The sequence below is a fragment of the Pleurodeles waltl genome, chromosome 4_2 (genome assembly GCF_031143425.1).
Source record: "Pleurodeles waltl isolate 20211129_DDA chromosome 4_2, aPleWal1.hap1.20221129, whole genome shotgun sequence".
NCBI lineage: Eukaryota > Metazoa > Chordata > Amphibia > Caudata > Salamandridae > Pleurodeles > Pleurodeles waltl.
In genome coordinates, this window is record NC_090443.1 from 710,253,448 (window position 1) to 710,269,413 (window position 15,966).

At 48.1% G+C, this 15,966-nt stretch overlaps 1 protein-coding gene across 11 annotated transcripts in view; it reads right to left on the bottom strand.

The window, feature by feature from the left end:
- KYAT3 (kynurenine aminotransferase 3) overlaps nucleotides 1–15,966 on the bottom strand; it is a 496,355-nt gene that overhangs the window by 21,341 nt on the left and 459,048 nt on the right. For all 11 annotated transcript variants that reach the window (XM_069232317.1, XM_069232320.1, XM_069232316.1 and 8 more), the window contains one exon: nucleotides 1,081–1,167. In XM_069232317.1, the coding sequence (XP_069088418.1) occupies nucleotides 1,081–1,167 (87 nt within the window). The remainder of the gene's footprint in view (nucleotides 1–1,080; nucleotides 1,168–15,966) is intronic.

The following is a 15,966-nucleotide window of genomic DNA, read 5'->3' on the forward strand; positions in this document are numbered from 1 at the left end:
TGATAGCAAAGGAAACTGACCAGAAAGCCAACCAATGGTAAGAAAGGATCTGACCGCTTTAATACTGGTACTGTCCGTAACAGGTCTTCAACAACAGTAGGCAAGACCTAAACATGGCAAGCAGTTGCCCTTCTCTCTACTCCAACATGCTACTCTACTTGGAGGATGCCACAAAGATCTTTCAAGCGCCTTCCCAATACCTCTGTCTCACAAATGCCCCCCCACCTTTACTTTCTCTTTTGGATTCACAACCAGATCGATTAAAGGATTAATAGTGTGCTTGACAATGTTGCATCTCTTTTATGAGAATGTATGCCTTTCATTGTATCCAGTAAGGCAAAAAACTGCCTTGAGCTACACCAAAGCACAGAAAGTGCTCTTTGAAAGAAAATCCTACATCCGGACATATAACTTATGGTCATACAACACGGGAACTACTCCTACTCCAGTGATATCCATCCATAATTTGGGCACCACATATGATCCAGATCGATCCTTGTCAATCCTGGCTCAGTTGTGCAATTTTGGTGGCACATTAGACAGAGAAAATAGGAAATGCAGTGTTTAGGTAAATCTAGCAGTTGAGGCTACAGATGTGTTAAGTTTTGTATATCATAATTCAAAGGATGCTATTGGTACACACAGGCATGATTTGCAGGTGGAAAGACTTCTTAACAGGGCTTTAAGTTATTAGGTTTATTTTTGTTTAAAAGAGAAACTTTAAATTTGAGAGTATCATATCGGGACAAGACCATTATGAAAAAATACACTCTAAACAGGAAATCTAGAGAGATCACTTGGTATAGCCACTATACTACTATTTTCTTTAATCGTATGTCAAAAATAGTTTACTTTGTGGTGAAATGAGTCCCTTTGGACTTAAAACATAAATATCATTCTAGATTCTAAAAGCTGCAGCTAAATTGGAGAAACATGTAGCTTTTTGGGTTTGCATATGCATTTTACCCTTCTCACAGAGTACAAGGAGACATTTACAGAGGTTTACAAGTTAAGATTATCAACGATTTCAAAAGTATTTACAATATATTATTATCAACAATTTCAAAAGTATCAACTTACTTTGATGAAGCAAAAACGTATATATTTTTCAAATTGCGTGGTAGTTTCTGGGCCACAGAATGCTGTGATTGGAATAGCTGCCAATTTCTACAAAAGTGAATTCAATAAACTATTAGCAACATACACATTCTAGCTGCCCAAAATAATTCTGTTAAGCTAATTGGCATTTGCCTTTTTTGATATACATACGTACATTATATACATTCTGAGTTGATTATTCTGCTGGTAAAACCACTAGTGGTAACTATTGTTAATTTTCAACAGTTTGGTTTTACTAGGTGACTGATGCAAGTTTTTTGTACTGTTGGAACTGGAGATGGTTTCACTGATTGGTAAGCCAACAGGTTTTAACCCTTTCCAGAATGTTTTCCACACACAAATTCTTCTGAGTTATACATGGAAACATTTCTGTGTGGAAAACCGCTTGTGTGAGCAGCAGTTTGCACTGAAAAACAAGTTACTTACACTCCAGTCAAAATTTTTCTAGTGGATACTTTTACCAACCTTGTGAATAATCCCTAGGCACCAGACAGGATCGGAAGATTTTCACAGCATTGCTCCCATGTGGCAGGGGGTGGTGTATTGCAGGTTGATGTCGGCTTTGTCCCACCTTGGAATTGTGGTACATAAGCACCACTCCTGTAAGCTGACATTAATTTCTTTCTTGACTCTGTCGGCTACATCAAACACAGAACCAAATAACTGAAAAGATGTGACAGTGTGCGGATCTCTAGTTTCAAACTTTTCGATAAACAAAAAAAAAAAGAGACCATTCCAGAGAACAGGGAGGTGGGAGGGTAGTGACTAATCTGCAGTTAGAGTATCCATCCGAAAAAACAGAAATACCAAAGGTAAGTAACTTGTTCTTCGAATGGACACTTCTAACTACAGATTCCTTCTACTGTGACTAGATATCAAAGTAGTACTTCCTAAGCTGATGCGTCTATAGATGGGATCAGACCAAAAGGTCCTGCAGGACTGAATGGGCAAAGTCGCCCTAATTTGCTATCATGTATTCTATTTTTACAGGATATGATCCAGTTAAGGCTCATGGAGGAAGGCTCAATTAGAAATAGGAATTAATTAGATAAAGGTCTATAGACAAGCTAGAAATTGGGTTTCTACTTGGCAGTCAGTTTACACCCTATCCAAGTAGGGATCCTCACTCTAGTCAGGGTACCCAGCTCAGATAACCCCTGCTCACCACTTTGGAAGCTTAACACGAGTAGTCAGGCTTACCTCAGAAGCAATGTGTAAAGCATTTGCACATAACACACAGTTAGAAGTGAAACACTACAAAAGGACACCACATCAGTTTTAGAAAAATAGCCAATATTTATCTGGGTAAAACAACAACAAAATGAGAAAAATCAAACATACAGTAATAAATATATGAATTTTGCAAGCATTACTTAAAAAATATAGTTCCTTGAAGTCAATAGCTCCGTCTTGGGCTATCACCGTGTCGTGAACAACAAATCCAACAGTTCAGGCCGACTGCAGCGTCGCAGGCCAGCTACGGTGTAAGGAAGACCCGCAAACAGTATCTTGGAAATGTAGGGTGTTGTGGTCTTTGATATGAGATTCTGAGTGCGGCGTCGCTGGCATCAGCAGGCGTCCGTTCTGGATGTCAGTGCAGGGGTCGTCGGGCCCTTGAAGTGACTTTTGTTGCAGATCAAACTCTGGGCTGATGAAGTCAGGAGTGCTGGCATTGATGGCAACAGGGCTGCTGTGTGAAGCAGGACGATGTGACATGGGCTGCCCACACGTCATGGTGCAGGCAGCATCCTGCGTCGTCAGTGAAGACAGGGCTGCTGTGTGAAGCGGGGTAATGCGCAGTGCTGCATCACCAGGTTGCGGCGTAGGCAGTGGCATCGTCGTTGCTGAAGCGCTGTTGTAGGTAGGCCCAAGGCTGCTGTACGATGTGGGACGAGCTCTGTGCAGCTCACAGGGGTCACGTGCAGACAGGGGTGTCTGTCTGGTGTCGGTGGGCCGGGGCTGCGGTGTTGGACGGAACGGTGCTTTGTGCACCTCACGAGCTGTGTCCTCAGGCTATGTTGTAGGCAGCGGCACTGATGTCAGCGTAGGCCAGCATGGTCAGGGATACCAACTGCGGTGAGCAAGGAGATGTGGAGTGCGGGGCTCACAGGTCACGGTGCAAGCAGCGGGTTGGTGACAGTGTCAGGTGGCGGCGTTGGTGAGACCAAGGTTGCAGTGCGAATCAGGGCATGGCTCTATGCAGCACAGTCAGGTCATGGTGCAGGCAGCGGCGTTGTTGATGGCGTGGTGGCAATTTTTCTTCTGGTGCAGCACAAAACACAGTTTCAAGTGTTGTGGGTAGATGAATCTGAAGTCCTTGATATTCATGTGACTTCCAACAGGAGGCAAGCTCTACTTCAAGCCCTTGGAGAAACTTCACAAACAGGATACACAGCAAAGTCCAGTCTGTGTCCTCTTTAAGCCAGAAGCAGCAACTACAGGCCAACCCAGCAAAGCACACACAGCAAAGGGGCAGTACTCCTCCTCCAGCTCTTCAGCTCTCCTCCTTGGCAGAAGTTCCTCTTAATCCAGAAGTGTTCTCAAAGTCTGTGGTTTTGTATCCACTACTTATAGTCATTTCTGCCTTTGAAGTAGGCAAACTTCAAAGGTAAGTCTCTGTTGTTCACAAGACCCTGCTTAGCCCAGTCCTGGCTCCAGACACATTCCAGGGGTTTAGAGACTGCCTTGTGTGAGGACAGTCACAGCCCTTTCAGGTGCAGGTGTCAGATCCTCCATCCCCACTTTAGCCCAGGAAGACTCATCAGGATATGCAGGACTCACTTCAGCTCCCTTTGTGTCACTGTCTAGAAGGAATTCAGAAGCAGCCCAACTGTCAGTCTGACCCTGACATGGATTCCACAGGCAGGCAGAGGCGCAGAATGGTTAAGCAAGAAAATGCCCACTTTCTAAAAGTGGCATTTTCAAACAGACAATCTAAAAACCAACTCTACAAAAAGATATATTTTTAAATTGTGAGTTCAGAGACCCCAAACTCCACATTTCTATCTGCTCCCAATGGGAAATTACACGCAAGAGGAATTTAAAAATGCAATCCCCATGTTAACCTAGGGAGAGATAGCCCTTGCAATAGTGAAACCCAATTTTGGCAGTATTTTACTTTCAGGACATGTATAACACACTAGTATATATCCTATCTTTTAAATACACTGCACCCTGCCCATGTTGCTACCTAGGGCATACCTTAGGGGTGACCTACATGTAGTAAAAGGGAAGGTCTGGGCCTGGCAACTGGGTGCACTTGTCAGGTTGAATTGGCAGTTTAAAACTGCACACAGACACTGCAGTGGCAGGTCTGAGACATCTTTACAGGGCTACTCATGTGGGTGGCACAATCAGTGCTGCAGGCCCAATAGTAGCATTTGATTTACAGACCCTGGCCACACATGGTGCACTTTACTAGGGACTTACTAGTAAACCAAAAAAATCTATCAGGGTTAAACCAATCACCAATACAATTCACACAGGGAACATTTGCACTTTAGCACTGATCAGCAGTGGTAATGCGCGCAGAGACAATAAACCAGCAAAAACAGAGTCCTGCGTACCATGAAAATAGGAGGACAGAAGGCAAAAAGACAGGAGGAAGCACACCAAAAGATGCCAAGACTAAAAGCAAGACTCAAGGGGCCACAAATTACAACAATGGTCTAATGAGTATGAACACACAATTAATTTACTGTGTAAAGTTACATTACTTGTAAGTGAACAATTTAACATAATTTATTGTGCTAGTTCCACGTAGTTACACATACATATGAAAAACGCCCCAAACATTATCACAATTTATAACGAACAGAGTATGAACAATCTTAAATAGCCGTGTCCTGAACATGATTTATTGTACAGTACTATTTGAGACTGTCTTGTCTTGAATATCACGGGCCGACACGATAAAACCAATCAGTTCACTGCCCAAGCCGCTGAGTGGCAGTCCGCCCAACTGGGAGCTGCAACTTATCAATACCCCGAAGCTGCAATATTAGGCATCACTCACACTAAAAGAATGGCCCTGACCTTACTGCTCCAACAAGTGCAACACTTGTAAAGGGTCAGAGAGGGGGATATGCACTCACGAATGGGGCCAACGCTTTCCTAGAGAGATACCCTGCTGTCATTTTGGATTACTTGCAGCCTTGGAGGGCCACCCAGGAGAGTCAGAGCGCATGGCACATCTATATGTTGGGTGATATGATGACCACAAGGAATTCCTGATTCTGGGACAAAATGACCATGGCTGGGCTGCACATGAATCACTTGTTATCATGACAAATGGTACATTAAGCCATACTCAAGTAGACAATGTTTGTTTAACTCCAAGAAAAGATACCTGTGTCCCGTAGTAATAACACCTCATTTGACTCAGGTTCCATCACTGAGGTTGAAATGTGTCAGCATGGCACTTTAACTGCTTACTAACTTCTGTGAAACCACAAGTTTTATTCTTAAAAACTTTGGCTATCATCTAGGTGCTAAATGAACTTCACCCAAAAAATCTTTCTTTAACAGTGGTCTTTGATTCATATACTGGACGATACTACAAAAGACTAATTTCTGATAATCTTTTCATGTGTTTTTCATATATATTGATTGTGAGGTATGTGCAAAAATGGGGTGCTATCACTATAAATGAGGGTAAATTGGTCATTTGTAAATCAATCAAACAATCAGTCATTTGTAAAGTGTGTCGCGGTCATCGCTGGGTGTATTTGGCTGCTGGGCTGCAATGCCTCTGTTGAAGAGCAAGGTCTTGAGCCTCTTCCTGAAGTCTGCCAGTGAGGGTGCAGTTTGGAGGTGAAGGGGTAGGTCATTCTAGGCCTTGGCGGTGAGGTAGGAAAAAGAGCAGCCACTGCTGCGCCTGCATCAGGTTCTGGGTGTGCATGCAAGGGCCAGAGAGGAAGAGCGCAGGTGCCTGGTGGGTTGGTGGAAGCGTAGACGGTGCTTGATGTAGTACGGTCCTTGATCATGTAGGGCTATGTAGACATGCGTAAGGAACTTTAAATTACATCGCTTCTGGACAGAGAGGCAGTGGAGGTTTCAGAGGTGGAGTGAAGTGGGTGTGCCTGGAAAGGTCCAAGATGAGTCTGGTGGAGATGTTCTCTACTGTCTGGAGTATCTTTTGGAGGTGGAAGGACATGTTGGCGTAGCGAGCGTTACCATAGCGGAGGCAGCTGGTGACGTTGGACCGGTTGACAGTTTTCCTGGTTTTGGCTGGGATTCATCTGAAGATTCTGCCGAGCATGTGGAGCTTGTGGAAGCAGGAGGAGGCAACTGTGTTGATCTGCTGCTTAATGGTTAGCTCACTTTAGAGGGTGATGTCAACGTTGCGAGTATGGTATGTAGGTGTGGGTCAGAGTTCGGCTGGCCACCACCAGTGGTCCCATATGGAGGTGTTTTCCCGAAGATCAGGACTTCTGTCTTGTCAGAGTTAAACTTCAGGAAGTCAGTTTTCATTCAATCGGCTACAGTGGTCAGGCATTGCAGAAGTTGGTTCTGGTGGTGGAGGGTCTTCAGTAAGCGAGAGGATTAGTTGAGTATTGTCTGTGTAGGATGGGATCTAACAATGTCAGCCAGGGAGGGTCATGTAGGTATTGAACAGAGTGGGGATGAGGGATGAACCTTGGGGCACATTGCAAATGATGCTCTTGGGTGGGAAGGTGTAATGGGGTAGTTGGATGCTCTAAGGGCGTCCTGTCAGGAAGAAAGCGATCCATTTGAGGGCGTTGTTTTGTATTCCAATGCTGTGGAGTCTGATGATGAGGGTGTGGAAGGAGACGGTGTTGAATGTGGCTGATAGGTTGAGGAGGACCAGGGTGGCGGCTTCCCCATAGTCGAAGAGTGCTCTTGATGTCGCCAGTGGCTGCGATGTGTGCAGTCTCGGTGCTGTGGTTGGAACGAAAACCTGATTGGGAGGTGTCAAGTAGGTTGTTTTCTTCTAGGTAGCTGGTGAGCTGCTGACTGCCGGCATTCTCGAGTACTTTGGACGGGTAGGGGAGTAAACAGATGGGTCAGTAATTCTTGAGTTTGGTGGGTCGGGCAGGGACTTTTCAGGAGAGGGTTGATTTCCACATGTTTCCATTTATCCAGAAAAACTGCAGCTATGATGGAGGTATTGAGGATACTGTTGAGTTCTGTGCTGATGAGGTTGGTTCCATGGTTGAAAAGGTGGTGGGGGCATTTCCCCCAAGTGAATGGATGACACGATGGCTGAGGTGGATTGAGTGGTGATCGGTGCCCACGTGGAGATAGTGCTGTTGATGTGCGCCGGAGGGGGGTAGGTGGGTTTGGGGAGGTGCTGGGGGGGCTGAGGTTGGAGATCATGGTTTGGGGGTTGAAGTTGTAGATGGTAGCAATCCTGCTGTGGAAGTAGTCTGCGAGGGAGTTGCAGCGTCCTTGGGAGGGGTGGATGGTGATCTCGGTCGCTGCTGGGTTGGAGTATTCTTTGAGTATTTGCAAAAGTTATTTTGTGCGGTTGGATGTTAAGTCGATGCGGGTTGTGATGGCCGCTCTCTTGGCAACCGTGAGTTGCCGGTGGTAGTTGCTGAGTGGTGCTTTGTGGGCTGTTCTATCGGAGGGATTCCTGGTGGATCGCCATTGTTTCTCGAGTTTGTAGCAGCTGTGCTTGGTGGCTCTGTGCTCGGTAACTGAACATTATGACTTAATTAGGTGTGTTGATAATCATTAACTTATTGGCTATCAAGGCAGTATTGCTGTGTGAATGTCTGAGCTGATGCCCCATCAAGTCAGACAGATGGCTGGCACACATACTCCACGTGGCAATTCAGTGGAAGCGGCCTTACTTTTGCTCAAATGAGCCTCAGACCCTCTACAGTCTGCTTCTTGGCCAATGGGCAGCAGATCTCAATACAGAGGTCTATGCACCTCAATATCATCCTTTCATACACTGCTTACCCCTTCTTTTATAAAAACAAAAAATATTTTTATTGCAGGTTGTCTAGGCAAAAGAACAGAAACAGTAAACAAAAAATCTGTATCACTAAGACACAGCCATAGGTTTGCAGTCTCCCATCAATCTGTAAGAACGCCCCACCTCTCCACTGTCTCATAGAAGTTAAAAGGGTCACCATAGATAGTTGAGTGTCCCATGCGCTGAGCATCGAGACCCGTGTTCTTCACAGGTGCACAGAGCCCGCCTTGATGATCAGCTTCCCACTTCTTCGATCCAGAGTACTCTACAAAGAGCTGATCTTCCACCTGATGGTACTTGGTATGATCAATTTAAGAAAGCTCTTTTGGGGTTCAAGCGATGAGGTAAGGCAGAGCAAAGAATGCCGGAATCATGATGGATTGGCTGATATGAAAGGGAGTCACAACCTTTGACAAGAATGCCACTCTGTTCCTCAACACTTGTTTGTTCAGAAAAAAGGTAATGTATGGCACCTGAACAAACGGAGCCTGTAGTTAATTCATCACAAAGAGAAAGACTGTCTTAGGTGTCAGAAGATGCAAAGGACAGCCATGCATTTGCATGGAGAAACAAATGAGGGCCTCACTCCAGCACCACAAAAGATCTGGGTAGGAACATGTGAACTTTACCTTTATGAAAACATCATAATATATGAGTTTAATAAGGATGGATGATCTGGCAAATCCAAAAAGGCCAAAAGTGTTGATAGATAACCTTTAACTGTTCCCATGGCAAGTTCCTACTATGCTAAAGGCAGCACAAAAAAACAAAACATCTGACAACTATCCTAGCACCCGGCATAAACAGATTTCATAGATGGACACTCGTAGCTTGAATCACATCCATGACTTTGGAAGGAAAATCAAAAGCAGTCAACTGTTGCTTCTATATAGTATATATATTTTGATGGTGCACCACTTGCAGTCTACCTAAAAAGTCCAATCACTCTATGTCGTCTCATTGTTTTTCTCTTTATTCTTCTTTTCTTTAAAACACTTCTTAACAGCATCAGCCAACGTGTTTCGTCCTCAACACAAGACTTCTTCAGGGCTTTTTCGTTTGCATTGTAATTTAGTTCCATCTTTCCTGTTCAAATCACTAACTGCACTGTCCGCATCATATTGCCTACATTGGGCACGATACCTTCTTAAAACCTCAATACGGAGCCTTCCATAATACCAGTGACGGCCGTCACCAAGGCATGAGCCTGAAGTTGCAGTATTGAGGTTTTAAAAAGATATTGTGCCCAATGTAGGCAATATGATGCGGACAGTGCGGATGAAACGCGTTGGCTGATGCTGTTATGAAGTGTTTTAAAGAAAAGAAGAATAAAGAGAAAACAACAATGAGACAACAGAGTGATTGGACTTTCTTGGATAGACTGCAAGTGGTACACCATCGAAATATATATACTATATAGTTATTTTTTAAGGATAGCAACTTGGTGGCAGGTGCTGTGATGAGTGCACACATTACTATACAAATGGGATCTGTGACTTTTTTTGTGCTGAATATATAACAGGTGATAGGGGTCAGATGCATTTTCCTTATGCAACCTGCTGCCAGTTGTATTGTAACTGTTGCTTCTATATCTGCACTCATGGAGGTGTAGATTGTGCAGGCCTGGGAGCAGGACGGGTACCCTACTGCTGAGACTGAATATCCTCCAGAAGCAACAGCCTGATCAGAGGACAGATGCTCAAACCCATAAGTTCCAGATACCCCTCTCCACTGGTCCAATCCAGAGCTATTGGGATAACGTGGTTCTGGTACTTATTGATGTTCTCCAAAACTCAGGCTGGTGAGGTAGCTGCAGGAAGGCATATAGGATTTCTGTGCCCCACTCCAGGTGGAATGAGGCAGAGAGAGAAAACCTTCTTGGAACTCCATGTCCAGGCAGTGTTGATATTGCATATTCTCTGTAGTGGTGAAGAGATCAAGCCAAGTTTCTCCACATTGCTGGAAGACAACCTGTGCACTTCTGATTTTAACTGCCAATTGTGATCCCCTTGGCATCACAGAGTTGGACTGCCCTGAGATTCAAAGATACTCCCAGGTGGTTCATATCCAGGGGAATGCCCTCATAGCTCAGTCAGTTCAACAGCAAGTGAATAGCCCATAACACACAGATGTGGAAGTAGGTCTCCACCAGGGACCAGTGTACTTTGATCCCCACCTCTCTCAGGTGGCCTCCCCAAACAAGCAGTGACTCATCAGTCACCACCATCAGCTCCAGTCTGGTTAGGAAAAAGTCTGCTGCCAGCCAGATTGTGGTCACGCAGCTACCACTGGAGGTCTTTTGCTGTTTCTTCTGAAACCGGGATGGAATCTGACAGGTTCCTTTGGCGCTGAGCCCACTGAGACTTCAGAGCCAACAGCAAAGTCCACACGCCATCTAGCATAGTGCATAGGTACGATACAGACTGAAATGGCCAAGTCTCAAACCCAATATCACTGACACCCACAATCGAGGCTGAAACACTGGGATCATAGCCCAAATGTCCTGAACTTGTTGAACCAGAGGGAAGGCTTGATATTGCACCATTTCTAGTGCGGTTCCAATGAACAGGAACCTCTATGAAGGTGTTAGATATGACTTTTTCACGTTGATCGAGAACCCCAAATATGGTAAACGGTCTGCAGTTGGGTCCCTGGGTGACTGAGGCAAGCCCACTTTCAACTGCCAGTTGTCAAGGCAGAGGGGAAGACAGGGCGACCTGACCTCCAAAGGTGTGCTTCGACCACTGCCAATCACTTTTACACACGAGGAAAATGAAAATGGTCTTGGCCCGCTTGAACTGCAGGTATCGCCTGTTAGGCTGCAGGTGGGGAGCTTGGACTTCCTGCTGCAGAATGGGCAAATGGTCCCCCGAAAGCCGCTCTGGATTAGGTGAAACATGCAGAGGGTCAGACTGGAATGGCGGGGCGTAACTCGGTTGAATGATTTGTAGGACCCACCTGTGAGAAAGTAGCCTCTTTCTAGCCTTGTTACCCCCACTTTTGGCCTGTTTGTGAGTATATGTCAGGGTGTTTTCACTGTCTCACTGGGATCCTGCTAGCCAGGGCCCAGTGCTCATAGTGAAGGCCCTATGTTGTCAGTATGTTTGTTATGGGTCACTGGGACCCTGCTAGCCAGGACCCCAGTGCTCATACGTTTGTGGCCTATATGTATGTGTTCCCTGTGTGATGCCTAACTGTCTCACTGAGGCTCTGCTAACCAGAACCTCAGTGGTTATGCTCTCTCTGCTTTACAAATTTGTCACAAACAGGCTAGTGACTAAATTTACCAATTCACATTGGCATACTGGTACACCCATATAATTCCCTAGTATATGGTAAAGTACTGGGGTTCCAGGAGATCCCTATGGGCTGCAGCATTTCTTTTGCCACCCATAGGGAGCTCTGACAATTCTTACACAGGCCTGCCAGTGCAGCCTGAGTGAAATAAAGTCCATGTTATTTCACAGCCATTTACCACTGCACTTAAGTTAATTAGTGTGTGGGCACCCTGGCACTAGCCAAGGTGCCCCCACATCGTTCAGGGCAAATTCCCCGGACTTTGTGAGTGCGGGCCACCATTACACGTGTGCACTGTACATAGGTCACTACCTACATACAGCGTCACAATGGTAACTCCGAACATGGCCATGTAACATGTCTAAGATCATGGAATTGTCACCCCAATGCCATTCTGGCATTGGGGGGACAATTCCATGATCCCCCGGGTCTCTAGCACAGAACCCGGGTACTGCCAAACTGCCTTTCCGGGGTCTCCACTGCAGCTGCTGCTGCTGCCAACCCCTCAGACAGGTTTCTGGGGTCCAGGCTGCCCTGGCCCAGGAAGGCAGAACAAAGGACTTCCTCTGAGAGAGGGTGTAACACCCTCTCCCTTTGGAAATAGGTGTGAAGGCTGGGGAGGAGTAGCCTCCCCCAGCCTCTGGAAATGCTTTGATGGGCACAGATGGTGCCCATCTCTGCATAAGCCAGTCTACACCGGTTCAGGGATCCCCCAGCCCTGTTCTGGTGCAAAACTGGACAAAGGAAAGGGGAGTGACCACTCCCCTGACCTGCACCTCCCAAGGGAGTTGCCCAGAGCTCCTCCAGTGTGTCCCAGACCTCTGCCATCTTGGAAACAGAGGAGTTTGTGGCACACTGGACTGCTCTGAGTGGCCAGTGCCAGCAGATGACGTCAGAGGCTCCTTCTGATAGGCTGTTACCTCTCTTGGTAGCCAATCCTCCTATATAGGTAGCCAAACCTCCTTTTCTGGCTAATTAGGGTCTCTGCTTTGGGGATCTCACCAGATAACGAATGCAAGAGCTCACCAGAGTTCCTCTGCATCTCCCTCTTCACCTTCTGCCAAAGGATCGACCGCTGACTGCTCAGGACGCCTGCAAAACCGCAACAAAGTAGCAAGACGATTACTAGCAACCTTGTATCGCTTCCTCCTGCCGGCTTTCTCAACTGTTTCCAGGTGGTGCATGCTCTGGGGGTAGCCTCCCTCCTCTCTGCACCAGGAGCTCTGAAGAAATCTCCCGTGGGTCGACGGAATCTTCCCCCTTCAGCCGCAGGCAACAAAAGACTGCATCACCGGTCCTCTGGGTCCCCTCTCAGCACGACGAGCGTGGTCCCTGGAACTCAGCAACTCTGTCCAAGTGACTCCCACAGTCCAGTGACTCTTCAATCCAAGTTTGGTGGAGGTAAGTCCTTGCCTCCCCACACTAGACTGCATTGCTGGGTACTGCGTGATTTGCAGCTGCTCCGGCTCCTGTGCACTCTTCCAGGATTTCCTTCGTGCACAGCCAAGCCTGGGTCCCCGACACTCTAACCTGCAGTGCACAACCTTCTGAGTTGTCCTCCGGTGTCTTGGGACTCCCTTTTGTGAATTCGGGTGGACTCCAGTTCACTTTTCTTCTAAGTGCCTGTTCAGGTACTTCTGCGGGTGCTGCCTGCTTCTGTGAGGGCTCCCTGACTTGCTGGGCGCCCCCTCTGTCTCCTCATCCAAGTGGCGACATCCTGGTCCCTCCTGGGCCACAGCAGCATCCAAAAACCCTAACCGCGACCCTTGCAGCTAGCAAGGCTTGTTTGCGGTCTTTCTGTGTGGGAACACCTCTGCAAGCTTCTTCACGATGTGGGACATCCATCCTCCAAAGGGGAAGTTCCTAGACCTCTTCGTTCTTGCAGAACACCAAGCTTCTTCCAACAGGTGGCAGCTTCCTTGCACCCTCAGCTGGCATTTCTTGGGCTCCTGCCCACTCTCGACACTGTCGCGACTCTTGGACTTGGTTCCCTTGTCTTACAGGTACTCAGGTCCGGAAATCCACTATTGTTGCATCGCTGGGGTTTGTTCTTCCTGCAGGATCCCCCTATCACGACTTCTGTGCTCTCTGGGGGTAGTAGGTGCACTTTACTCCTACCTTTCAGGGTCTTGGGGTGGGCTATTTTTCTAACCCTCACTGTTTTCTTACAGTCCCAGCGACCCTCTACAAGCTCACACAAGTTTGGGGTCCATTCGTGGTTCGCATTCCACTTTTGGAGTATATGGTTTGTGTTGCCCCTATACCTATGTGCTCCTATTGCAATCTACTATAACTTTACATTGCTTGCATTACTTCCTTTTGCTATTGTCTGCATAATTTTGGTTTGTGTACATATATCTTGTGTATATTTCACATCCTCATACTGAGGGTACTCACTGAGATACTTTTGGCATATTGTCATAAAAATAAATTACCTTTATTTTTAGTATATCTGTGTATTGTGTTTTCTTATGATATTGTGCATACGACACCAGTGGTAGAGTAGGAGCTTTACATGTCTCCTAGTTCAGCCTAAGCTGCTTTGCCATAGCTACCTTCTATCAGCCTAAGCTGCTAGAAACACCTCTTCTACACTAATAAGGGATAACTGGACCGGGCACAAGGTGTAAGTACCTCTGGTACCCACTACAAGCCAGGCCAGCCTCCTACACCAACTGCTGGGTGTGATGCTTTGCCACCCTTGGAAGTAATGTCTTAGCCTGCCTTCTACAGAGTAGCCATGTGCAGCCAAGGGAAAACGTAAGCCGTTGAAAGATGAAGTGGGCGGGGTGGGAGGAATGGGTGGTATGATGACCCAGCAGGCCTGGACGTTGTGAGTTGGGCCTATGGCCTGGAAAGGATAGGGAGGGACCAGTTGCCAGGATGGTGGACTTTGGTGCTGCCTTGGCACCAAGCCCTTCTGAAGCCTTGAAAGGGGCAAAACTGCTGGGAATACTGCTGCACATGTGCAGAAAGACCCAGGGAGCGCAATGTGGCTCTGTTTTCTTTGAATTGTTATAGTGCAGCGTTTGCCTTATATCCGAAGAGGCTGGTGCTGTCAAAAGACGTATCCATTAATAACGTCTGCACATCATCCAAAAAAAACAGTGGATCTCATCCACCTATGCCGCGGAAGAATTATGTTGGTACCAACTGCCTTGCCTAAGCAGGTAGTAGTATCCAGCCCAGAATGAATAATGTACTTCGCAGCATCTTGGCTATCCTGGATGATCTGTGCTAAAGTGATGCAACATTCATCAGTGACTGTCCACAAGATCTCACTGAGCTTATCCCACAATGCTGCTAGTATCTTCCTAAGAGGCAGCTGGCAGTAGCGGCGTGGTTACGCCGTCGAGCACAGCGGACGCGAGCTGCTACAGCGCCGCGCCCGGCTTATCCGCCACTGTTTGAGGAGGCAGAGGAGATCCGCTGCCCTGCAGGCAGTTGGATCGGGGCCCGTGCAACCCCGGAACCTATCGGGCCGAGAACGGTCCCCCTGTGGTGGCCTGCGACGGAGTCGGGGCGCAACCGTGTGGGTCAGGCCTGCCGTCCTGAGCCGGGGAACGGCGTGGACGCACGGAGCTGAGTGGCGCGCTCGGCTGGGGCCAGGCCCCTGAGCCGGGGCACCCTTGCGGCGTGCTCCTACTTTGGTTGCTGCCCCCTGGAGGGGTGAAGAGATGCCCTAACAGACAAGGGGCGCGGTGAAGACGAGCGGCCTGCCAGTGCCCCCGGGGGCCGGTAGCGGACCTGAGCTGGGCCTGTGGGGCCCTCCGGAGAGCTGGTGGAGCCCCAGCGCCGCCTGGACGGTGCCTGATTGTGGCAACTGCAGGGGGAAGACAACCCCCAGAGGATTGGAGCCCTGTCTTGGGGCGTACTGTGGGAGTTACCAGAGAAGGGTGATCGGGCCCCGGGGGACAAGCGCCGACTTATAGCTGTGCCTGCGCTGGACCTGATTGGCCTGCTGGGACTTCGTTGGCTGATGGTGGAACCCGCATGGCTGTAAGAAGAGGTGGGAAATCGGAGGTGAGGGGACAGTAGGCCGGGCTGCTCGTGCTGCCATCTGGTGGTGGGCTGGTGGCCCCGGCAAGCGGGCTCGGCCTGTCCCATTATCCAGAGTGTCTACGTGAGCAGAGGAACTGCGGGGACCGTCGTGGCCGGCAGTTTGCCTGTAACAAGGAGAATGCCGTGTGGAGGGCTGTGCTGGGTGCCAGCCCCTGCGGAGCCGGCCGCAGTTGGGGACCGGTGGTGCAGAGCTGGGAGCGGACGGTGGCTGCCCGGACTGACGTCAGGTTGTGTGGCCTTGGTGACGAGCTACTCGCTTGGTCCCTTTGCCTCAACTGAGACAGATCAAAGGCACAGATCGGAGGCAGCAGGCGACGAGGCGGTGAGTGGAGACTTTGAGTCGGGTGGAAATTCCTGGGGGCCTGAAGCATGGCGGGGACGGGACGCTTGCGCTCTGGTGTCGGAGCCGGGAGGTCGCAGGACTCGGTGGTACAGGAAAGCCAGAAACTAGATGCGGTCCTTGCGGCAGTGGAGCACATTGGAGATTCGTTGGAGCGTGCCTGTACGTCGCTGGAAGACAAGATAGACAAGATGGCAAGCGA